We start from the raw sequence: 25,274 nt of genomic DNA, 5'->3' as shown, positions 1-25,274 counted from the left end.
TCCTTAACCATATTTTAAAAATTATAATCGTTAATTTTCCCTATATATTATCACACATTCAACATATCTTTTTATATACTTTTTTTTTTAACTTTTAAATCTTCCAAATTGGATGGCTCGAAAGAGACAATTGCTTCAACTACAAAAAAAGAATAAACATGTGGATTCTCAAGCAAGTGTATTTAGGTAAAAGACAATTACATAGTTTGATTTGTCTTGCTGAGACAGAATTATTAAACAGAAATTGGAAAAAAAAAATTGCTTCTTTGTTATACTATAAATAAGAATACATCTGTAATGAGTCTCTGACACTAATTCTATTCAAATTAGTAATCTACAAGTACTTACAATTTGGATCTTGACGTAATACATAAGTGTGCCATTTAACTTGATTTAATCTAATCTCTGTCCTCTAACTTTTGGTAGGTACAGTAGCATTCAAACTTGTATAAAGTTAAACAAGTAAACACATGCCTTATATACGCATTTCATGTTCTACGTGTATTATACCTCGCAGAACATGTGTGTTTATTTGTTCAATTTTATGTAAGTTTGTGTCTATTTGTACACAACCAAGGTTGGAGAGCATAGATATTAGTTGAAGCCAAGTTAAAGGACACGTTTCTGTATTATGCCTAGGATCTTACATAAACTACTTAGTGAGTAACCAAATATAACTGTGTACAACACTATTGGAAACAATACATTTGCCACTGAAATAATTTGGTAGAGTTGAGGAGTGACATATCAGAATTGTTTCTCAACTATTAACAACATAAATATTCTAACAAGTCTTCGTTTCTAGCTCAGATGATTCTGTCCCCCTCTAAGTCCCATTGCTGGTCTCTTTTATGTCTCGACAATATGTTCCACTCTGTATGCAATGAAAGGTGGGAATTCAAGCTCCACACTACCAAGTATGTGCATAGATTTAAGTTCGCTAACTTTGGAGTATTATTTTCTGCATTAGGACGGCCAAGATACTTCCCAAGGATATGTTGATGACGTTGACAACATCATTGTTGAGCTGAACATCAAGGGACAAAAAAGGTGAGTGAATTACTTAACATCTCTGAGTAAACGTTAAGACATCTGTTCAGAAAAGTACATACCCAACGAAATCCTTCTTTCTCTTGAAATGAAGCGCCTATTAGACTTTCACCAAAGTTTGCTATCTGGGCAGCTATTACACATATCGCAGCCCCAGGTATGTTAATCTGGAAAAAAATAATTCTGGTCAGAATACGGAATAGGTCTTCCTAAAAGTTGAATCAAAGTAATAAACGAAATAATGAAGAGAGTAGAATAAATGGTATTGTATTTGTCTCTCAGCACGGGCAATGACAAAGCTATAGATGTAGTGAATGTTTCCACAGTTAACTGATCCAAAATAAAATAAAGATATTCTAGATGGGCTAAAACCATGGAAATCTCCCTGCCTCGGGTGCTCAGCCCTAAACATTTGCTAAGATATCAGCCAATCAGGTGATATAATGCAAGGATTTACCTTCATCGAAAATCACCCATGTCATAGTATATTTGGATAGAAAAATAGTTAGTACTCACTTTGTCTGAAAATTAGTTAGTACCCTCTTTGTCTGAAACACTACACATAATTATCACTCCAGCCTTGCACACCTTCATAGCACGAAAAACTCAATATGTTCACACAAATCCTAGAAGGGAAAGGAGAAGAATAGGATTGCTAAAACAATGCAACCACTTTCAATTACACTCTTTATGATTCTATCAACAAGGCTTCAAAAGGATACATCTATAAGTTTAAAATACAATAAAAAACTATGATAACTTGGAAACTATCAAGAGTGCTATGAGACTCATAAGTCATAACCTTCAATCCTCGCCAGATTAGATACTGATAGGCAGAACGTTCCACATTAATTGAGGGTAGACGAAATACTTCAACATCACAAACAATATATTATGCTAGTACAGCAAAAAGACAATCCTTCCTTCCTCACAACCTCAAGCAATAAGCCAAAAAGTCCCGTGAAAACATGAATCCCATCCCATTGAGCCCGCAATAGTGCCCACAGTTAGTCCAACACTTCCTTTCTTTTAAAGAAGTCCAACACTTTCTTCTCCAACTACTCCCTATACCAAAATTCTATTACAGCTACTCCCCACAACAATTTCAATGCATTTTGTTCCCAATTTTTTCTCCAACATTTCTGATCACCAAAATTCTTTAATGGCCTCAACCTGGACCATTGTAGACCTCAGGGACTTAAGAGTTATATAATAGAACCTAGATGCAAAAAAATTAAACGTGACATTTTTGTTTCCACATCCTTAATCCCATTATAGACTAGTATCTCCAGATTATTGTACTTTATAAAACAGAAACCATATAGCCACAAAGCAAAAAGTTTCAAAATTTAGAACCATTTATGGAAGGCATACCTGACCCTTTAGATAACCAACAAAAGCAAGGAGAACTGAAGCAAGAAGCCCAGCTAAGGTTCCCTCAGCACTCACAGCCCCTTCAGTTCCCCGAGGCACTACCTTGAATGTGGTGACAAGATACCTGCAATTGTTGTGCAAGTACTCAGCAGACAATTCTTAAAGAGAGTCATCTGCTCCAGCTGATGATAGAATTGAGGAAAAAAGAGCGAGAAGTGGTCTGAGTTGCTTACGATTTCCTTCCAAAGGAGATAAACTTTGTAGCTAGTACTATCCAAAATTGTATATGACTACAAATAGCAGTCCACACTCCACAAAAGTGTTAAGTCACAGAGCTCATCACGCACCTAACTGATGAAAACTAAATTATGTAAAATTGCATGCTGCAATACTGACAGGCAATTCTAGCACCTATGGGCGTGGCTTAGTGGTCAACGAAGCGGGTACAAAGTGCAAACATTGGAGACCATGATTCAAATCCCAACTGAAACAAAAAAAAATACCAGGTGATTTCTTCCCATCTACTAAGCCTTGATAGGTGGTGTTAACCGGTACATCTTTGGTGGGAGGTAGCAAGTATCCAGTGAAATAGTAGAGGTACATGCAAGCTGCCCCGACTGGCAATACTACAAACTTATGAGACTTTTACAAGTCCTTGGGTTTTCAAAGGATAAATTTTCAGTTGACATGTAAAATACCTTTAGCGTGTTTTTCACTAATTTATACCTGAGAATTAACAGAATTCCAGAAACAATTAAAGAATGTATTTCCAGTTTCTACGTAAACAAGTCACTGTTTTCAGTACATCAAATTCTTAGTATTTAGCCAGAGGTGAAGAGGCTGTACTCACGTAGTTTTGCCATATGCCTTTCCTATCTCACTCGAGACAGTATCACTCAACTTGGTACAGAAACTGGCTACAAATGCAAGTTCCCACAGGCGAGTAAATGCCTCCCCACCAACACCATTAATTGATAAGAATGCACAAACACAACCGGCTGCACTGGAGCCTATCACACTTCCAGGTCCTCTCCTTCCTTTCCTCTTCTCTGCAACCCCTTGAGCCTCTTTCTGAGCCATTTTCACCTTAGTCACAGCTGTGCCCTGTTTGGTTTAACTTATTAGTCCAAGAATCCAAACATTTTTTTATCAGAATCATCAGCCTAAGCAGGACAGCATATGCCAATAATATCCATCATTATTTCCACTCGAAAGACATCCCAGAGATTAGCTATGTTGAAGTGTGTGACTCTCATCTCAAATATTAAGTTGTTGGAGAGAGCACACATTTATTATATTCTCAACAGGCCCCCTCACGTGTGGGCTTGATTCTTTTCTTTTTTCATGAGCCAAACACGTGGAAAATATGTTTTGATAATGGGTGACAGTTAGATTAGATCCCAGTACCTTTGACTGCACTGATACCACATTCACAAATGGATCTTGGATCTAACTCATCCCCACAAGCTAGCTCAAGAGGGAGGACGCCTGCCAAAGCTATATAAATTATAAGGAGTCCAAGAATCTCATTTCTCACCGATGTCGTATATTTCTCTTCAACAACCCCTTCACGCCCAAACCCTTTTCCGGACTGGAGCGTGTACATTCATGAGTTAGCTTTTGAAGCTGAGTTAGACTCAAGATCCATTTCTTTGACATGATATTAGAGCTAAGCCCATCGAATGTGGCCCCCACACCAATCGAGGGGGGATCACCCTGCGGTCCATGAATGTACATGCTCTACTTCAGAAAATGGTCTTGGCATTGCGAGGTTGAAGAGAAATATAGTACATCGCTGAGGGATGAGTTATATGGCTTGGTCAATCCTACTCCCTTTAAGCTAGCTCGTGGGGAGTGAGACCTAATTCGACAATCTAGATCGGTTAATATCAATACATTTTCATGTTTGCTAATAAGGTTCCACTAACAAAACAAAGAAAGAGGGATTTGCAAGCAAGCATTCATGATTAAGTATTCTACTTCATTTTCCCATTGATCTAAAATATACATAAGCATAATTTATACAAAGTAGAATCCTCAAAACAACACTTACACTAACAAAGTTCAAATTTTTACTTACAATAACAAAATATGTGGCAACAAGAAGAAACCCAGAAGACCCAAAAGCTCTCCAAGTAAGAGTACCAAGCAAGAAAGCAGCCCCAATACCAGAAAGTGACAAACCAGAGACTAAAAGTGGAGAACCCAAAGTAAAGATTATGATATTACTCAGCAAAGCAGATTGCCACGTGGGTGGTGAAGATTGGACCAATTGAATTGCTCTTTCGACAATTCCAAGATCAGACACTGATGCTTGTACTTTCATTGATGATCTCTGATGATGTCTAGGGTTTAGAGTTGACAAATGAGGAAATTGGTCAAATGGGGTTTGGAGATTTGAGGTTAAAAATGAAAGCTTTGGTCTTTGAAAATGGAGAAGTAATGGAAGTCTTGGCATTGAAAGAGTTGAAAAAGCCATTTTTAAAGAAGTTTTAGAGCTTCTCACGTAAGACTCCGGAAGCCGTGGAGTCGTCAATAAACCGTGAGTCACTGGAACCGGAACTAAGGTTCTTTGTTGGGGTAATTTGCACATTAGATCCTTGGATTTTGAATTGTGTGTCATTAGTAACCCCAAAATTTTTAATTCCTACGATGAACTTAAGTTAATATTAAAGTAATACTTAAGAACAAATAATCATCAATATTTAATAAACTTTTTCATATATATATGTTCAAAAAAAATTATTGGATTCATGAATCGATAATTAGGGCTCTAAATTTGCGTCGATAAAATATTCTCTCATTATTTATGTATTAACTGCATATGTCAATGGAGAACCTCTCTACTTCAATATTGTTTCTGTTAAATAATTTTCATTAAATTACATTTAATAAGAAACATTTATCCTCAAAATGAGATTTCTCGGACAAATTTAAATAATTGAGCCCCATTATTTTCCAGCTTTGGTGCTTGAAGATGAAATCAATAAGTTGAGTGAGATACTTACGAGCCTAAGGACAAGATGTTTATTAAAGACTAATAAGTAAATAGGTCTATTCTCAATACAAATTTGATTTTTTTTTTTAAAAGTAGTTAATTATTTAAAATATTTTTACAAAATTATGATCAAAGAAAATATTTTTGACCAAATAATAATTAAGATAAATAATAAAAAAAATTATATCTAAATTCATACCAATTTTCACTTTGAATCAAGCAAAGTAAAATAGAGGAATTACTTTGTTTGAATATTTTGCTCATAATATATTAGTAAGTTATAAGAATAAAAATAAACCCCCCTGCTATCTTTTTTTCTCTTATCCACTTTATACCATTGCAGCCATTTTCCATGGCTGTGCAATGCTCTTCTTCTTCTGTAATATTTGCCTCACATTCACCGGCAAAAACCTTCTCTTCCTCTCCCAATAAGACCCTTTTCTTGGGTTTCTCCATCTCTTCAAAGCCCTCCATTGTTGTTGCTAAGACCCATCGAGCTACTCAAATTTGTTGTCAAGAAAAGACAGCACTTGTTCCTCTGGAACAAAGATGGATGTTTGAAGACTCTGAAATTAATGGCCCTGTAAGTATTTACTACTTTTCTTTTATCTTTTTTGTTGATTACTTGTCTTGATTTTGCTTTTTTTGCTTTGGGATTTTTGGGTTATTGTGAAAATTGAGGATTTTATAGACTACCCTTTTCTCTTCTGTACTTAAGTTTAGTCATTTAAGGTGTAAAAGACTTGAACTTTTGTCTTAATTTGATATGCATTTGAACTTTAAGGCTCAGGGTTGTTTTGAGATATATTTAGTTTTGGGGAGAATTTGCTATGTTTGTGATTAAGAAGAGAAGTATAGGTCAGAGTTGAAATTTGAAACCTAGGTAGCTGGCACATATACAACATAGTCAATATAGTCCGACAAGTGGGGTCTGAGGAGGTAGTGTGTATGCTTCATTACACCTTGTGAAATTAGGGAGTCTATTTCTGAAGGACCCTCGGCCGAAAAGGAAATACAGTAGTGAAGAAACCCATGTTGAAAATAATGGAGGAAAAAACAGTAGCAATAACAAGTAATATGATAACCTAAGCAAAAGGTAATAGAAACAAACACGTGATAAAAAGTCGAAGAATAAGATAGTAGGAGAGTAATACTAATACATCTGATAGGGAAAACTAGACAACGCTTGACTACTACTGCTTTGAATTCATTGAGAATCAAGAATTGAGCTCAGCTTCCAGTACAGGTACTTTTTCTGGGATATTCGGGTTATTGTGAAAATTGATAATTTTATAGACTATCCTTTTTTCTTCTTGAGTCATAAGAGTACTTAGTTTTCCACATTAAAAGTGTAAAAGATTTCAACTTTCATCTTAATTTGGTATGGGCTTGGACTTTGCTCAGGGTTGTTTTGAGCAAGATGTTATCTATTTAGTTTTGGGGCGAATTTGCTAAGTTTGCGATTAAGAAGAGATTTATAGATCAGATTGAAACCTATGAACTTGACACATATACCCTGCTTTTAAGTTCAATTGAAAATCAAGAATTGAGCTCAGCTTCCAGTTAGATAATTTTATAGACTATCCTTTTTTCTTCTTGGTTCATAGGAGTACTTTGTTTTCGACATTTAACTTGTAAAAGACTTCAGCTTTCTTCTTAATTTGGTGTTCAATTAAACTTTGCTTGGGGTTGTTTTCAGCAAGTTGTTATATCTGTATTTTTTGGGCAGAATTTGCTATGTTTGTGATTTAGAGGAGAACTATAGGTGAGAGTTGAAACCTAGGTTGTTGGCACAAATACCATGCTTTAAGTTCATTGAGAATCACGATTGAGTTAAGCTTCCAGTTAGTTGTTTTAGAGGTACTTTTTCTGTTGGTCAGAACCTTACCGTTGATATCTTTGATTACTTCTTATTGTACCTCGGCGTTTATTTCTTCTCTTGCCCACAATATACTACTTGATGTGGAAAGCAGTAAAATACAGAACTACCGCAAAATCTGCTGTCCCATTTCTTCTATAATCCCGACTACCTATGCTAGCTTCTGTTGATAATGCGTCAATGGTTCTTCTGATACCTGAAATACGAGATGTCAAGGGCCATATCAAACTAATGTAGAGCAATTATCACCGACTTGTGGCGATTAAAAGCTCAGGCAGCATTTAAAGGAAAACAAAAGGGGGAAAGGCTGTGGGGCAGTGCTTTTGAGAAGTGAACTTAACAAAGAACATATTTCCTTGCTTTAATTATGCTTCAGTGGTTCGACATAACTTTTGATCTTAATGAGTGCATAGAAGAGTTTTTATCTGATGGATGTCATTGTGTTTTTCCTGCATCCAGGACATTTGGAATGAAACATGGTATCCCAAGGGTGCAGACCATGTGAACACAGACAAACCTTGGTACATTGTTGATGCCACCGATAAAATTCTTGGAAGATTGGCATCAACTATAGCAATACATATCAGAGGGAAGAATCTGGCAACGTACACTCCAAGTGTGGATATGGGTGCATTTGTAATAGTGGTATGTTCCTGTGCTAAATGCTTGTTCATTTCTCTGCATTGTGATTAGAAAGAAGAAGAGACAACCGGACAAGTCCTACTTTTCGTATTAGGACTTTCTGGTTCTATTAAGGCCTCTCTTTGATTCTTAATAGAATATAGGACATGTAGTCTTAAAAGACTTTGATAGTTGGTAATAGGCCATGAAAATATGATGTGGGAATTGATTTTTTTTTCCCTTTTACATTATCATGATAAGTGGCGAATCCACCATACCTTTACGCTACCACATGCATTCTCTGAAGGTTTCTTCATTTTGCAATGTTCTTCCTTTTTCATAATTGTTCAAGTGGCAATATCTTTTCTCTTCCAGTTCCCCCAGCTTATATAGAATATTTACGTATAAGTTTTTCAATTTATATAGGTCTGGTTTAAGAAATTTGGAAGTATTTTTGTGCTCTTTTAATTTTCTATTCAAGCAAACCTTAAGATTTCTTCCCTTTGGAACCATTTCTTTTTAAAAGAAAAAGTGCAACAGGTCCCTTCGAGGATATCCGATAAAAAAAATTCATGATATCCAGACAGTTTGATCTTCATATCAGTATGATATTGATTCTAAGGTGTGCCACCAATTTTTTGATATGCAGATCACTCTGCTTCTATAGGTTTATTAAGAATGGAATGTGATTTCTATTTAGAGGTCCACCCGCTCTCCTTATCCTTTCTCTTTTCCTCCTATTTGAATATTGTTGATTATTATATGGTTTTGCATTATGCATATTTTATGTTCAACTATGTTGAGATCTCTGTGCATAAGAACCTTGGTGATGCTCATTTCCTGCCCATTCCTTCTATTATCTCTTTACTGGGATGGAATTCGTAAGACACTTCTAATGCCGCCTTCCGAAGTCACCTAAGTAATAGAATATGGATGCTGTCAATTTATGTCTTCTGCCTGCTTGATACGTGTCCATTTCATCATTGAGTTGGTAATTTCACTCGATAACGGTTAAATTATCCTGATCTCCTTTAAATGTAAACTATCTGCTATTGCACGGTTGCTTTAGTATCTGAGCAATTGTCTTTGTAATTGAACATCAAAAGGTTAATGCTGAAAAGGTTGCTGTATCTGGGAAGAAGAGAAACCAAAAGCTTTACAGGAGGCACTCAGGAAGACCTGGTGGGATGACAGTAGAGACTTTTGATCAACTTCAACAGAGAATTCCAGAAAGAATCCTTGAGCATGCTGTCCGTGGCATGCTCCCTAAAGGGAGGGTAAGTCTGTGTTACCTTTTGTAGAGATTCCATTCACTCAATGACCTATATTGATGTTTCTCTGCTGTGTCAATTAAACCAAGGAGATATTGCACAGTGTCCTTATCATGTTGGACTAGGAGTATCAGAGTTTGGGACTCCCATACTAAAATTCCATTTCCTCTAGCATTTCAACAACATACAAAGTGTAATCCCGCCGAGCTTACCCCTACCTTTGAAGGGTAGAGAAGTTGTTTCTGATAGACCCTCGGCTTAAAAGGGAGGTTATTCATAATACCGCCGACTTTACCCCTACCACTCGTTCAAAGGGCAGGAAAAAAATCCTTTTTTTGTTTGACAAGAGAGATGAGAGGAAAACAAGAAAACTTTTCCTCACTTTCTCTTCTATTTTCTTTAAATGAACCAGTTCTAAATTGTTTTACATTTCTGTTTGTGCAGCTTGGTAGACAATTGTTTAACCATCTTAAGGTGTATGAGGGTCCAGATCATCCTCATGACGCACAGAAGCCAATCGAGTTGCCTATACGAGACAAGAGAATACAAAAGCAACGGTGAACTCCAGTTTCCATGAAATGCCATTGAGAGATCAGCCTGCAGCTTCTCATTTCCCATTTCCAGCTGTTTTTTGTTGTCCAGTACAAATTTATTTGATTCCAGAGCTCTTGTTTGTGTAGGTTTGTTAAGCAAATGAGCATTCATCTTCTGGTTTCTGTTTTGTATGCAAAATTCGCAATATTTTGACCTCCGTTTATAGTTTGGCTTAACTATGCCCTTACTGTCACTTCATTTCTCATTCGGTGTTCGGAGCCTGTATTTGAGCCCCCATTAACTCTGGATGTGCACGGCAGGGCCCATTCGGGTGGCTCGAACCTCCTTAACGTTACTTAGTTGCCCTACATATGCCATTATTTCACAAATGACGCCAGATGGTATAATTAGAAGACTAATTAGACTTGTTAGTGTAATCAGTGGCGGAGCCAGAACTTCGACTAAGGGGTGTCAAAATATAAAGAAGTAAAATCGCATAGAATTCAAGGAGTGTCTATATATATATATATTTATATATATAATGTTTTTATTCTAGCTACACAGTAATTTTCCAACGAAGGGGTGTCGGTCGACACCCCTCAACTACATGTGGCTCCGCCACTAAGTGTAATCCCCCACCCCCACGACCAATCAAGTAATATCATGTTTGGTAATTGGTTAAGACTTTGTATAAAATTAAAAGAAAAGAGACAAAGTGACAAATGAAGTTGTCTCGAATTTTCAAAAAAACACCTAAAATTTGTGGGAGTCTTATTACCCCATGAAATCACTTCAAATCACAATAAATAAAACACTTTTGATCCATCTTAACATTTGTGTTCACACGTTTGATGGGCGTATGGAAGAGTAAAAATACACCTCAAACCAATGTAAAAATACCACGTGGTACTGTCAATTTGAATTTTCTTCTTCATTAAGAGACTCACTTCCCATCTTCTTCAAAACCTCCATCCATAGATGTTGAAAAGCTTTCCCATCTACAACCATAAAAAAAAATTGTCCATCCACAACAAACTTTTCTTCTAGCTTAATAAAATGGGCCAGGGCCCAGGAGCCCTCCTTTAAATAAATAAATAAAAAAAAATCTTTTAGCTTTACTAAATTCAGTTTATTTTTTTAAAAAAAAAGTTATGAAATCAACTAATTTGCAAATTCTGAAAGTGAAATTGACAAATTTCAACATAAATAAGTGAAAAAAACATTCAAACTCAGATAAGTCCTAAACTAACACTACATACACATAAATAATACATAACCAAGAAGAAAATAACAACAAATATTACATCGACGATTTTTCAAAAAAATACTACTATATAAAAAGATTTTTTAAATTAAAATTTGCATTCAAATCAAGAAGTCATTAACATGTGAGCCTTCACTTCTTCGTTTTGACTCCATTATACAAGAAATTATCACCGCAAAGCAAATTTGTTTTGACTATTGAAATACTTTAGTGTTTTAATCATAAAAGAGAGAACATAAAGTGAAAATCGGAAAGGAGTTTAGGGTTAAATGGAGCAGGTCAAGATTAAAATGTGAATGAGTCAGGATTTTATCTGATCTTTACTAAATGGGTAGGAAAAAATGGGGGTGAGACACACTCATGCATATAGAATACAAGCTGTGTAAAAATAGTGTATGTATTGTGATTTGAAATGTTTCACGGGGATAGTAAAACACCTGCAAAGTTAAGGTGTGTCTTTTTGAAAATTCAAAATAACTTTAGGTGTTAATTTATCTTTTCTTTAAAATTAATAAGTATTTTATTCAAGATAAATGATAGAATGACTAATATGTAAATAAATAAATTCTGTCATAATTATTCCTACCATAAAGTAATACATAAATTCTCACAACTAATTCTTATATATATATCATTAAAATAGCTACTTAACTCTACTCAATAAACTACCCAACAACTCTTTAATGTACAATTATTGTCAAAGGTTTAACGACAAGGGGTTAGGTACATAAGTGGAGAAAAACGTTATCTATCTAACCAAGTTTGATTGCTCTAATTGCAAATTGAAAGATCCATTTTTTTTTTTAACCATTCGATATTTGATACTTGTATTAGAGTTCGATTATTCTTAATTTGTGTCACATAAGGCCTCATTTAGAAGAAAACGCGCTCTATCACAATATTTCCATATTCAAGACTCAAACCCGAGATCTCTGATTTAAAAAAATTCGATTATACCTGAGGGTCATGTTTTTTGTCATCAATTCATGCTTATTAGAGTTTTTTTTTCTTTAAAATATTGAATAGTATAAATTAAACACTCTGTTTTAAAGTGAAAAGATAGCACAAATATGAAATTGACAAGTCTATTACGATCCACTCAAAAAACAATAATTGAAACGATAGAGGAACACAGGAGGAAAAATAAATAAAAATAATTCACAATTTATAAGATAAAGTCTTAATAATTGGATACTTTACTAAACTTTGGCATCTTATGTCGAATGTTCACTCCTTAAATGGTCTCTCCAAAAGGGTACGTTACATTCAGTGTCACATGAACATTTTCTGTTCATTTGATATTCTTTTTAATATTTAAACATCTCTTTTATGTTATAAAATACATTATTTTTTAAATCATTTTTTGTGATAAATTTGTTAAAGAATCTGTTTGAAATTGCATTATTTAGGCCATTAAAAGAAGTTGGTCTAAAATAAAGAAATACGCAATTTTTTTTTTTATTATTTTGGCTAAAATTGTTTATATGGTTAAAGATGATGGAATTTATTATTTTGGCTAAAACAATTTACGTATTTAAAGATATTTGAATCGAAAAAGAAGAAATACACCATTGAAACAAATAACATGTTGCACCTAAATAAGAAATACAAAAATTTAAAGTTGGAATAAAATATGTGTGATATATTTATTAAGAAGAAGTAAGAAGTCACACAATTTGGAACAAATAAACCATTTTACGTATATGATTATGTCGCAATTAAAAAGCTAAAAGTACCCCACTTAAAAATTGTTACTATTTTGTAATTCTTTTTCACATGCTTAAAAGTAAGTGTATTCACACTCAGACATGTCAACGTTCACATGGTAAAAGTTTTAAAATTATCAAGTTCAAAAAGAAAATTAGAATGAACAATAATTTAAATATGTACCGAACAAAAAAGTGCCAAATCCAAAAAAAAAATAATCGAAAACTATGCCTACGATAAACTCATCAACTTGGATTGTAGCATTGCAAGATCAAAATCCCCTCTTGTATTCACCTGCACATAAATAAGTTCCAAATATATATGTTCAGTACTTTCACTATACATAAAATCAACCTTGTTTTTAATTTAATTTATGCAACATAGTTTATTTTAAGATTAAATTTAATAATAAAAAATTTTAAACCTTTTTTTTGTGGTCTCACAAATATCATAAGATTTATGTATCTATAAAATTTTGAAATTTATGACCATAAACCTGCAACAACATTTATGTATCTACAAAGGTTTATTCACCCGAGGAAAAATGCGTAGTCTAAAATTTATTATTTTATAATATAAAAATATGTCATTACTTTTAAATAAACTAATAAAAATGTAGTATCATTCAAATTATTTATGTATTTGCAGTAACAAATAATCTGCCTTATTTTTAGTGCGTATAGGTCAAACAATGTCTAGTCATTTGATTCTTCCTCTTAGTTTTATGATTAACCATTTATTTATTACTACTATTATTTATTTTCTTTTATTTGATTCGTATTATAATACTCCATATGTTCCTAATTACTTGTCTACTTTTGAATTGACACACCAATTAAGAAAATAATAAATGACATAGTGAGTTTATCATTTTACCCTATTAATTATGAAGTGGATGAAAAGTTCTACATTTTTCAAAGTAATTAATCATTTAATTGAGGGTATAATAGGTAAAAAAAATTGTTCTTTCTTGATTTGTCAAAATGGACAAGTAACTAGGGACAACTATGAAAGGAAAAATGGACAAGTAATTAGGGACATAGGGAGTATATATATTTATGGCAACCCCCCCCCCCCCCCCCCCATTTTTTTTTTTTTTTTTTTGCAAGTTCCATTGATGATTGAATTTGGTTGATTATACATCAAATTAGTTAAACTACTAATTATTGTTCCACAAAATTAATATTGTTGAGATTTTATTCCCTCGCTTGATTTGAGTTGATCGAGCTGATTTTTGTTACTTAGTTTCTCTTTCGAAAGGAAAATAAAATGTACACGCAGAGTTGAAAATTGAGTAAAGAGAAGATTAAGTAACTTACTTACCTTAGATTGAATAATGTGATGAAGATTGTGATCAACTATTGAGGAAACACAACTATTAACCATAAGTCCTTCTTTCACAAGAACTTTAAGCACTTTTGATAGAGAAAGCCCTCCCTTTATTGAAATTTCCACTTGATCATTGCATAATTTCACTATTATTTTATCTTCATCATCATCACTATAAATAGTATTTTTCAACTTTTCTCTTTTTCTTTCCAAATCCTCTATGTTCTCCTTCAAGTCTTTTACATAATCCACAATCTCTTCTAGATGATCAGATATAGCTCTCTTTCCCTATATCATCATAAAAAAAAATTAGATTTATACTATAAGGTTTACCATAAAATCTAATTCTTGAAATGAGAATTGGCTAAGACTTCGCATCAATTAGAGACTCTAATAATATATCCTCTAGCTTATATGTAAAATTGAATATCTGTAGCGTGGATAATTTAACATGAGACTCACCATCAGGTAAATAAAGAACTGAGATAGATCAATTAACCTAGCTATGATATCATGGTAAGAAATGACCACAAGCCTAACTTAATCCAAAAAAATTATACACGTACATTTACAACAATATGGTTCGACTATATATTAATCCATTTTTGACTAGGAACATCATAATTATAACACATTTACTATCATGAATCCATTTGGTACGAATGAAAACAATTTTTTAGGATTTTTTTTATAAAAAAATATAAGCTAGTACATCGTAAATCTGACATTTTATTATTGCTAGATATAAATTTTTTCGTGAAAAATATCTTTCTTCATACCAAACCACTCGTCTAAATGTAAATATTGTTGCTATACATACCATAAGATACTTGGAAGGAATAAGAAGGCGCAAACGTTGGTAAAGCTTAGCCATATCGCGCCTTCTTTGTTTTTCAACATCTTTGCGTATGATTTTCTTCTTCTCTTTCTCTTTAGGGGGATCTTGAATTCGATCATCGTCAATAATAGTAGTGGTGATAATTGACTTCTTTTCATCATTAGAGTTTTGTGTTTGTAATGAAATAATTGATGAATCTTGTTTTTGATGAAAAGTACCAGTAGAACAAGGAGGAGGAGGAGGAGAAAAAAAATCCAATAAGTGATCTAATTGGCCAAAGTCTAATTCCAAATCATCCATTATTCTTTTCTTATGATCAAGATGACTTCTTTTTTATTTGTGCTTATTGGTGTTTTATTTATAATTGGATGAACTAACTGAGATTTTAATGATAAGAGGGGATTGTGGGGGGAGGGGGGGTCCTAAATTGATGACTTAAGGTTGTGAGTTTGAATCAGTACAAAAGTAAAAAAAGGATAGAAGCTCCTAGAAAAGGATAAAAGAAAAGAAAATCAAGATTTTCATAAATTTCTTGAATTTCAAAGGTTGTATTAAAAGGAATAATGGAGGATTATAAGGTGGAAAATTTAAGTAGCCAACTTGTTAAACTATTAAAATTTTCTTAAAGAATATCACATTTCTATATTAGAAAGAATTTAACTTTTAAATTTTCTTTAGTGAAATGATTTATAGCTCATGTACTTGGTTTCATTTGTCAATGAGTAAATTGCATCATTTTTAAATATTTAAATTTCTAATGTGTGTCATTAAAACAATAATAATATGTGTCATTAAAAATGACGTGGAATTTCATGTGTAAAATGAGTATAATACATGCACACACATCGAATAAATATTTGTTCCATTTGGTTCAGTTGACAAAGTCATAAGTACAAGGATCCAACTTACAAATAGAGTAAGTGCAAAAAAAAAATATTTATTCTATGAGAGGCATAAATATTAGGTGGCAGACTACTTGTGTGAGGTGCTTTTGTGCTTTGCCAAGTGTAGTGTGGGTCCACTTGCAAGAAAAATGGCCTAAAGTTCCCTTTTTTTTCTCTAATTTCTCTCCTCCTTGGTCCAAATTTTCTTCTTATGCTATTTAAAATTTGCTAACGTAATTTTTGTTATGTTTTTGGGCTATTCGATTTTGTCCTTTTCAATAGAAAATATGATAATATAACAATAATAATTAATTAACAAATACAAAAAAAATGAACATAAAATGCACTTCTGACATTATCAAAATAAAAATATAAATCAAATTAGAAAATAAATACAAAAAAATCTAATTATTATAAAGACAAACACATGAATATGAATCAAGAGTTCAGAAGATTAATATCTATCATAATCTTTTTTTTTAATATGTATTTATATAGTTCATGTGAATCAAAGTGGTGAATTGGTTACCGTCCATTTAATAGTAAATAATAGAATGAAAAATTGAATTATAATAAATCAATGTGTGATCTTCTATAAGCGAACACAAAAATGAAAAAAAATTATTATCTAAGTTCTCATATTTTCTATATATCATTTATAAAATAATTTTTTTTAAAAACATTTTATGAAATTAAGACACAAGATTTTAAAATACTAATATTTTGTAGTTTCACTTTCTTCAATTCCTTAAAACTTATCCAAAAAAGCAAATTTAAATTTTTCGACACACCCACTTTGGTTTTTCCTCAAATAAATAATGGGACAGAAGATGTTGTTTCTCGCTTAACTAGAGATCTCGAGTTCAAGCTTTGAGTATAAATTTTTTTTGATGAGCAATATATCACTTCGAACAAAACTCTACACAATGCAAATCTTAAATAGTCATATTTTAATTCATATATCGAATACTAAATAAAAAATCAAAAAAAATATCATACAAAAATAAAATTATGTTAAGAGTTAAGAAATACTAGTAGAAAAAAATGCAAGAAAGTGTTTTGAAGAAAGAAAAAGTATAGAAAAAAATAGGGTTAAAAATAGATGAGAAAAGGAAATGAAAGAAAGTGAAATGTGGTCCCATAATATACAGTTGGTGGCGAAACAACCCCTCATACAACTGACAATAGTTGCACCTGGTGAAGGTCATAGTGAATAAAATAAGACACCATATATTTATAAATCACACTCATGTTTTTTTTATAAATAAATATTTGTGATTATTTTAAAATAAACATAATTTTGTAAAAATTCATTAGTCAACAATAATTATTCTTTAGTATAATCCTTTCACATGGTACGAACAATCTCTTTCACACTGAGCATGAGTTTTTTTTAAAATATAAAATACAAATTTATGAATCAAAGTTTTACATTATTTATTTTTGAAATCATCAATTGAAATCTCAAATCATGATTATTATTTTTTTAGAAAATTTGAAATATAAAATCATGATCCAAAATCACATATATTAATCAATCATAATTTTCATATTACATGTCCAAACGCCTCTCCAAAAAATCTAAATTACTACGTCAAAAATCTCATTGCAAAATAGAGAAACAGTCCTTTCTTTGTGTTGTACTGCATTGAATTGTTGAATTCATTTTTTTGGTTTTGGATGTACTATAGTTTACGAGTAGAAAAATATTGCATTAATCAGATTCATATGGAAGCAATGAAATTTAAAAAAAGGCTGAATTTAAACTTAATTTCTTTTTACTCGATTTGAATTAATTCATTTCGATATTCAATACACACAAATAAAAAAAAAAAACCAAAAATTGAAAAAATCGAAGAGTCTTACCCACTATAATTGTCCACGCCTACAATGAAAGATTCTTTTCTATGATATATATAAAATATTAGTATACGACATACATGAAAAAATAATTTATGAGAGAGAAAATGCACAAGTACTGAAAATACGGTAAATTAATTTTCTCACATGTAAACCATGATCATTGCCGTAATTCATTTACATATACACTTGAATAAGAGTCCAAAACCTAAATGATGGAGCTTGTGGAAAAAAAAAAGTGACTAAAATAATGTGAAAAAATAAAATAGTTCACAAACCTTCACTCATAATTTCATACAAAAATGACTTGTTAAAAATATTTGAAAATTTATAACCAAAACCTAACTGGTATAATACTATATGACATGCTTCATACAGTAGATGAACTTATATAGTGCAATAATTTAACTAGTGCGCTATATAAGTTCTATATTGGGTCCTATCTTCTACTTCCCTCATTGATTTCCACACATTTTTTAAAAAAGAAATCATTGAGCTTCCATTAAAGTAGGTGATGTGACTACGAAAACACTATATCTTTTGTTGAAAAAATTCTTTGAAATCAAAATTCTAGCTATATTTGATGCAAAGAATAAAATTTTAGGTTCGAATTGTGAATTACACGAGTATCATTTTCTTCCAGGAGTGAACCCTATAAAATGCCAATAATTAAGATTTCTGCTAATATCTCAACTAGGGGAAAGTTGTAAATTAAAAAGAATCGTTGGAGGTTCATATCTTGAAACACGAGATGCTAAGGTCGAATCAAAATTTTAAATTTTTAATATATTTATTTATTAAATTTTAAATAATTATTTATTTATATGACATAGTTTTATTTAATATAAATATTTAATTTAAAATCAAAATCATTGAATTCAGCCATTAGCAAAATGTGAGGCTATTACTCGACAGACTTTCGACATATGCTATAAATTCATTCGACCAATTATACTGGCCTTTTAGAGACAAACACACAGCAACATTGTGGGCTAGTATATATATATATACTAGACATCGGAGCCCGTGCTAGCACAGGCCCAATATGTATCATTTTTTGTTTCAATTTATGTGACAAAGACAAAATTAAAGAGTTAATCAAACTTTAATATTAATTTAAAATAGTTTAAATTTTTAATTATTGTTAACTATGGTAGCTTTTTTTTTATGTCTTTTAACATTCTAAATTGCTAATTATTGTTGTATGATTTGTAATATCTTTTACGCAATTTTGAAATAATAAAGGTTATTTCTTCTTTCTCAATTTATGTGGTACTAATAAAATTTAGAGATTCAATCAAATTTTTTTTGTTTTTAAAATATTCTATTGTTAATTACTGTAAATTATTGTACTTTCTAAGTAATTTTCAAATAATATATATTATTTCATTTGTCCAATTTATGTGTCACCGATAAAATTTGAAGAGTTAATCAGATCTTTTACATATTTTTATATCTTTTGAATATTTAAGTAAATAATTATTGTGATTTATAATATTTTATACAATTATTTAAAAAAAATTAAACAAAAAACAATCATAGGAAAATTACCAAAGCATCCTTGAATACATCAATAATGGGTCCCACTTTTTGTTTAAAAAAATATGCATATTGGGAGGATATTTTTGTCCAAAGTGGAAATAGAATAAGTATAAAGCATTAAAGTCTTTTAAAATTTTAAATTGTTAATTCTTATTGTATGATTTGTAATACTTTTACGCCATTTTCAAATAATAGAGGTCATTTCTTCTTTCTCAATTTATGTAGTACTAAATTTTTTTTGAGATTCAATCAATTTTTTTTGTCTTTAAAATATTCTATTGTTAATTACTGTAAATTATTGTACTTTGTAAGTAATTTTTAAATAATATATATTATTTCATTTGTCCCAATTTATGTGTCACCGGTAAAATTTGAAGAGTCAATCAGTACTTTATATATTTTTATATCTTTTAAATATTTAAGTAATTAATTATCGTGATTCATAATATTTTATACAATTATTTAGTATAGTAAAGGAAATTTAAAAGAAACAAACAAAACGAATTCATCATAGGAAATTACCAAAGCATCCTTCAATACATCAATAATGGGTCCGACTTTTTGTTTTTAAGAAATTGCACATTCGAAGGATATTTTTGTCCAAAGTGGAAATATTGTGTAAAAAATGTGTATTTATTGTGATTTTGAATGTTTGTGGGGTAATAGAACGCACGCAAAGTTAAAGTGTCTTTTTGAAAATCTGGGACAACTTCAAGTATCACTTAATGTTTTTCTCAAAAATCTAATTTACTTTTGTAAACTATGTGTCAGATCAAAATCAGATTAACAAATTCAAAAGGAATGAGTAATAAATAGCTCATACAATGAACATATTCAACTAAATAATAAATATGTAACTAAAAATCTTGTTAGCTTTTGGTTGAAAGCTAACAAGATAGTTACAATGATAGTTGCATTGTGGCTTATTATATATAGAATATATATATATATATATATATACTAGACACAAGTGCTCGTGCTAGCACGGGCCTAATATCTATTATTTTTTTATTTTAATTTATGTGATATAAAAAAAAATTAGAGAGTCAATTACATTTTGATATGATTTTTAAATATTTTAAATGGTTAATTATTGTAAATTATAGTACTTTTTACGTAATTTTGAAATAATATATGTTACTTTCCTTGTCCCAATACATGTAGCACAAATAGAATTTCAAGAGTCAATATGTTGTTAATAATTGAGGTTTATAATTCTTTGTACGTAGTTTTCAAATTAAAATAATACATGTTACTTCTTTTGTCTCATTTTATATGACATAGATAGATTAATTTTATGAATTAATAAAAAAAAAATTATAAGCAATCAATTTTTTATATGAATTTTACGTTGTTAATTAGCATGATTTGTAGTATTTTTTAACGCAATTTTTAGATATATAAGAAAAATAAAAAATAAGACAAACAAATTAAAACAGAGAAAAAAAAGTAGGGAAATGTATATGTAAGTGTGGAACCACACAGGTGAAGCAGGCATGTCGACCACCACCTGTGTGGTTATCCACACTTATATATATACTAGTAAAGAAGTACCGGGCGTTGCCCGGGCCCAATAGGGATAAAATTATGTTATTGTTATATATTATGTACTGTTAAAATATTAGTAAAGATTGTTATAATATATTTTGCTCATAAGTGAGCTAATTTAGAAACATATTTGTCTTTTTAATTTCAATTTCAGATAACAAATAAATGTAGCGATGAGATTGAAGGTAAAAATGAAACATATCTTTCTAAATTGAAGAAAAAATAAATAGAGTACAAGTAACATAAGGGTTGTCAATAGGACAGTTCGGTGGGTTATTTTTAAATATTATATCATTTCATTTTTTCGGCTATTTTATAATGTATAACCAAAATTAAATTTTTTAAAACCATCCCAATCCTAATTTATGTCACACAAGCAATACAAAAATTAGCCTTTTTTTGTCTTGTTGATATGTTAAGTAATTAATTATTATAATTTTTAAATAACATATGTTACTTTTTATGTTCAAGAGTTAAACCAATTTTTTATATTTCTTTTAAATATTTTAAATTGTTAATTATTATGATTTATAGTAATTTTTAGATCATTCTCAAATAATATATGTTACTTTTTCAGTCCCGGCACAATAAAATTTTGAAAGTCAAATAATTTTTTATAGTAAATAAAGATTAGCATTTACAAAAACGATATTTGAAGAATTTACGATTGCAGGTGCTAATTGAAGTGGGCCCAAAATAATTGTACTAATTACTACTATGTGATAAAACTGAAAATTGGCGGTAGAAATGGCAAATGAAGTGGGCCCTTTAGAGAATAAATGTGGAAATCTTACCATTGTTGACAATTGAAGTGGGCCATAAATGAATGGACCACATTAACAAGAGGCAACAAGTAGCAGCTAAATGAACCAGAGAAATCCAAGGGGAATAAGCAGACAGCACAAGCAGACGTGTTGACGGTCTGGTGTCTGTTATTAAGTATTCTTATATAGTAGTATACTAGATATAGGACCCCGTGCCAGCACGGGGCCCAATATATATTTTGTTTTATTTTAATTTATGTCATATTATGGAATTTGAGAAGTTATTGAAAATTTTATATGATTTTAAAAATATTTTAAATTTTTAGCTATTGTGATTTGTAGTACTTTTTTTTAACATAATTTTGAAAAAAATATTTATTACTTTGTTTGTTCTAATTTATATGGCACACGCAAAATTTCAAATATTAAGCCTTTTTTATATGTCTCTTTAATATATTAAGTTGTTAATTATTGTATTTTATAGTACATTTTGAACCTAATTTTTTAATAATATATGTTATTTGCCATGTCCCAATTTATGTGGCATTAATTGATAGATTTGTTGGAGTCGAGAGATTTATTTTGTTAATTATTGTAATTTATAGTTTTTTTTTCCGTCAATTTCAAACAATATATGTTGTTAATTGATAGAATACTTTTAATGTAATTTTTTTAAAAAAATATGTGTGACTGTCCATGTCCCAATTTATGTGGCACATGTAAAGTTTTGACAATTAACCAAAATTTTAATACATTTAAAAAAATATTTTTAAGTCGTTAAATTTTAAGTAATAAGTAATTTAAATTGTTGTATTATTTATTACAATTTATAATGCTTTTAAAGTAGTTGAAATATTGTACTATTTATTATGATTTATAACACTTTTTTAAAAAAAAATTATGTCATATTATGGAATTTGAGAAGTTATTGAAATTTTTATATGATTTTAAAAATATTTTAAATTGTTAGCTATTGTGATTTGTAGTACTTTTTTTAACATAATTTTGAAAAAAATATTTATTACTCTGTTTGTTCTAATTTATGTAGCACACGCAGAATTTTAAATATTAAGCATTTTTTATATGTCTCTTTAATATATTAAGTTGTTAATTATTGTATTTTATAGTACATTTTGAACCTAATTTTTTAATAATATATGTTATTTGCCATGTCCCAATTTATGTGGCATTAATTGATAGATTTGTTGGAGTCGAGAGATTTATTTTGTTAATTATTGTAATTTATAGTTTCTTTTTCGTCAATTTCAAACAATATATGTTTATCATATAATCCATTTTATGTGGTACCAATAGAATTTAGAGAGTCAATTAAATTTTGTATATAAGTTTTAAATAATGAAGCTGTTAATTATTGTAATGTATAGTATTACTTATAGTATTTTTAAATATATTTAAATATTATATGTTAGGTTTTTTATCCTAATTTATATGGCATTGATAGAATTTAAAGTGTCAAATAATTGTTAATTATTGTAATAGATAATATGGAGTATTTAAGTCATTTATAGTATAGTATAATTAATATATAATATGTAGTATTTAAGTGTTATATTATGGAATTTGAGAAGTTATTGAAATTTTTATATGATTTTAAAAATATTTTAAATTGTTAGCTATTGTGATTTGTAGTACTTTTTTTTAACATAATTTTGAAAAAAATATTTATTACTCTGTTTGTTCTAATTTATGTGGCACACGCAGAATTTCAAATATTAACCATTTTTTATATGTCTCTTTAATATATTAAGTTGTTAATTATTGTATTTTATAGTACATTTTGAACCTAATTTTTTAATAATATATGTTATTTGCCATGTCCCAATTTATGTGGCATTAATTGATAGATTTGTTGGAGTCGAGAGATTTATTTTGTTAATTATTGTAATTTATAGTTTCTTTTTCGTCAATTTCAAACAATATATGTTTATCATATAATCCATTTTATGTGGTACCAATAGAATTTAGAGAGTCAATTAAATTTTGTATATAAGTTTTAAATAATGAAGCTGTTAATTATTGTAATGTATAGTATTACTTATATTATTTTTAAATATATTTAAATATTATATGTTAGGTTTTTTATCCTAATTTATATGGCATTGATAGAATTTAAAGTGTCAAATAATTGTTAATTATTGTAATAGATAATATGGAGTATTTAAGTCATTTATAGTATAGTAATTAATATATAATATGTAGTATTTAAGTGTTATATTATGGAATTTGAGAAGTTATTGAAATTTTTATATGATTTTAAAAATATTTTAAATTGTTAGCTATTGTGATTTGTAGTACTTTTTTTTAACATAATTTTGAAAAAAATATTTATTACTCTGTTTGTTCTAATTTATGTGGCACACGCAGAATTTCAAATATTAACCATTTTTTATATGTCTCTTTAATATATTAAGTTGTTAATTATTGTATTTTATAGTACATTTTGAACCTAATTTTTTAATAATATATGTTATTTGCCATGTCCCAATTTATGTGGCATTAATTGATAGATTTGTTGGAGTCGAGAGATTTATTTTGTTAATTATTGTAATTTATAATTTGTTTTTCGTCAATTTCGTCAACAATTTTTTTTATTAATTATTGTAATTTATTGTTTCTTTTTCGTCAATTTCAAACAATATATGTTTATCATATAATCCATTTTATGTGGTACCAATAGAATTTAGAGAGTCAATTAAATTTTGTATATAAGTTTTAAATAATGAAGCTGTTAATTATTGTAATGTATAGTATTACTTATAGTATTTTTAAATATATTTAAATATTATATGTTAGGTTTTTTATCCTAATTTATATGGCATTGATAGAATTTAAAGTGTCAAATAATTGTTAATTATTGTAATAGATAATATGGAGTATTTAAGTCATTTATAGTATAGTATAATTAATATATAATATGTAGTATTTAAGTGTTATATTATGGAATTTGAGAAGTTATTGAAATTTTTATATGATTTTAAAAATATTTTAAATTGTTAGCTATTGTGATTTGTAGTACTTTTTTTTAACATAATTTTGAAAAAAATATTTATTACTCTGTTTGTTCTAATTTATGTGGCACACGCAGAATTTCAAATATTAACCATTTTTTATATGTCTCTTTAATATATTAAGTTGTTAATTATTGTATTTTATAGTACATTTTGAACCTAATTTTTTAATAATATATGTTATTTGCCATGTCCCAATTTATGTGGCATTAATTGATAGATTTGTTGGAGTCGAGAGATTTATTTTGTTAATTATTGTAATTTATAGTTTCTTTTTCGTCAATTTCAAACAATATATGTTTATCATATAATCCATTTTATGTGGTACCAATAGAATTTAGAGAGTCAATTAAATTTTGTATATAAGTTTTAAATAATGAAGCTGTTAATTATTGTAATGTATAGTATTACTTATATTATTTTTAAATATATTTAAATATTATATGTTAGGTTTTTTATCCTAATTTATATGGCATTGATAGAATTTAAAGTGTCAAATAATTGTTAATTATTGTAATAGATAATATGGAGTATTTAAGTCATTTATAGTATAGTAATTAATATATAATATGTAGTATTTAAGTGTTATATTATGGAATTTGAGAAGTTATTGAAATTTTTATATGATTTTAAAAATATTTTAAATTGTTAGCTATTGTGATTTGTAGTACTTTTTTTTAACATAATTTTGAAAAAAATATTTATTACTCTGTTTGTTCTAATTTATGTGGCACACGCAGAATTTCAAATATTAACCATTTTTTATATGTCTCTTTAATATA

At 29.5% G+C, this 25,274-nt stretch overlaps 3 protein-coding genes across 4 annotated transcripts; 1 reads left to right on the top strand and 2 right to left on the bottom strand.

Moving 5' to 3' along the window:
• Window positions 1-250: 250 nt before the first annotated feature.
• Window positions 251-4,993, bottom strand: LOC102583527 (uncharacterized membrane protein sll0875). The gene is made up of 5 exons (XM_006348338.2): window positions 4,505-4,993; window positions 3,275-3,528; window positions 2,425-2,548; window positions 1,113-1,217; window positions 251-1,027 (listed from the first exon to the last, which is right to left on the bottom strand). The coding sequence occupies exons 1-5, from the start codon at window positions 4,901-4,903 to the stop codon at window positions 941-943; spliced, it is 969 nt and encodes a 322-aa protein (XP_006348400.2). The 5' UTR covers window positions 4,904-4,993; the 3' UTR covers window positions 251-940.
• Window positions 4,994-5,707: 714 nt separating this feature from the next.
• Window positions 5,708-9,980, top strand: LOC102587160 (50S ribosomal protein L13, chloroplastic). Its single transcript, XM_006348266.2, has 4 exons — window positions 5,708-6,005; window positions 7,761-7,946; window positions 9,029-9,199; window positions 9,638-9,980. The coding sequence occupies exons 1-4, from the start codon at window positions 5,775-5,777 to the stop codon at window positions 9,752-9,754; spliced, it is 705 nt and encodes a 234-aa protein (XP_006348328.1). The 5' UTR covers window positions 5,708-5,774; the 3' UTR covers window positions 9,755-9,980.
• A 2,752-nt stretch (window positions 9,981-12,732) lies between these two features.
• LOC107060817 (transcription factor bHLH120-like) lies at window positions 12,733-15,319 on the bottom strand. Of its 2 annotated transcripts, none has more exons than XM_015309164.1 (3): window positions 14,848-15,319; window positions 14,018-14,315; window positions 12,733-12,992 (listed from the first exon to the last, which is right to left on the bottom strand). In XM_015309164.1, exons 1-3 carry the CDS (start codon window positions 15,163-15,165, stop codon window positions 12,970-12,972), a joined length of 639 nt encoding a protein of 212 aa, XP_015164650.1. In that variant the 5' UTR covers window positions 15,166-15,319; the 3' UTR covers window positions 12,733-12,969. The 2 variants fall into 2 exon arrangements, with proteins under 2 accessions (XP_015164650.1, XP_015164649.1); XM_015309163.1 differs by having other exon boundaries at window positions 14,022-14,315; window positions 14,848-15,311.
• Between the last annotated feature and the right edge of the window lie 9,955 nt (window positions 15,320-25,274).

The sequence above is a fragment of the Solanum tuberosum genome, unplaced genomic scaffold (assembly GCF_000226075.1).
Source record: "Solanum tuberosum cultivar DM 1-3 516 R44 unplaced genomic scaffold, SolTub_3.0 scf00096, whole genome shotgun sequence".
Classification (NCBI taxonomy): Eukaryota; Viridiplantae; Streptophyta; class Magnoliopsida; order Solanales; family Solanaceae; genus Solanum; species Solanum tuberosum.
This window is presented reverse-complemented; position numbering and strand designations above follow the sequence as displayed.

What these genes read in the sequence shown, in the direction of transcription:
- LOC107060817 (XM_015309163.1), bottom strand. Translation starts at nt 15,165, where the DNA reads ATGGATGATTTGGAATTAGACTTTGGCCAATTAGATCACTTATTGGAT. An exon ending in TTCCTTCCAAGTATCTTATG is followed by an intron (nt 14,316 to 14,847) that starts GTATGTATAGCA and finishes ATGATGATATAG; the next exon opens with GGAAAGAGAGCTATATCTGA. An exon ending in ATCACATTATTCAATCTAAG is followed by an intron (nt 12,993 to 14,021) that starts GTAAGTAAGTTA and finishes ATTTATGTGCAG; the next exon opens with GTGAATACAAGAGGGGATTT.
- LOC102587160 (XM_006348266.2), top strand. Translation starts at nt 5,775, where the DNA reads ATGGCTGTGCAATGCTCTTCTTCTTCTGTAATATTTGCCTCACATTCA. An exon ending in ACTCTGAAATTAATGGCCCT is followed by an intron (nt 6,006 to 7,760) that starts GTAAGTATTTAC and finishes TCCTGCATCCAG; the next exon opens with GACATTTGGAATGAAACATG. An exon ending in TGGGTGCATTTGTAATAGTG is followed by an intron (nt 7,947 to 9,028) that starts GTATGTTCCTGT and finishes GAACATCAAAAG; the next exon opens with GTTAATGCTGAAAAGGTTGC.
- LOC102583527 (XM_006348338.2), bottom strand. Translation starts at nt 4,903, where the DNA reads ATGGCTTTTTCAACTCTTTCAATGCCAAGACTTCCATTACTTCTCCAT. An exon ending in AAGGCATATGGCAAAACTAC is followed by an intron (nt 2,549 to 3,274) that starts GTGAGTACAGCC and finishes CAACAATTGCAG; the next exon opens with GTATCTTGTCACCACATTCA. An exon ending in AGAAAGAAGGATTTCGTTGG is followed by an intron (nt 1,028 to 1,112) that starts GTATGTACTTTT and finishes CTTGATGTTCAG; the next exon opens with CTCAACAATGATGTTGTCAA.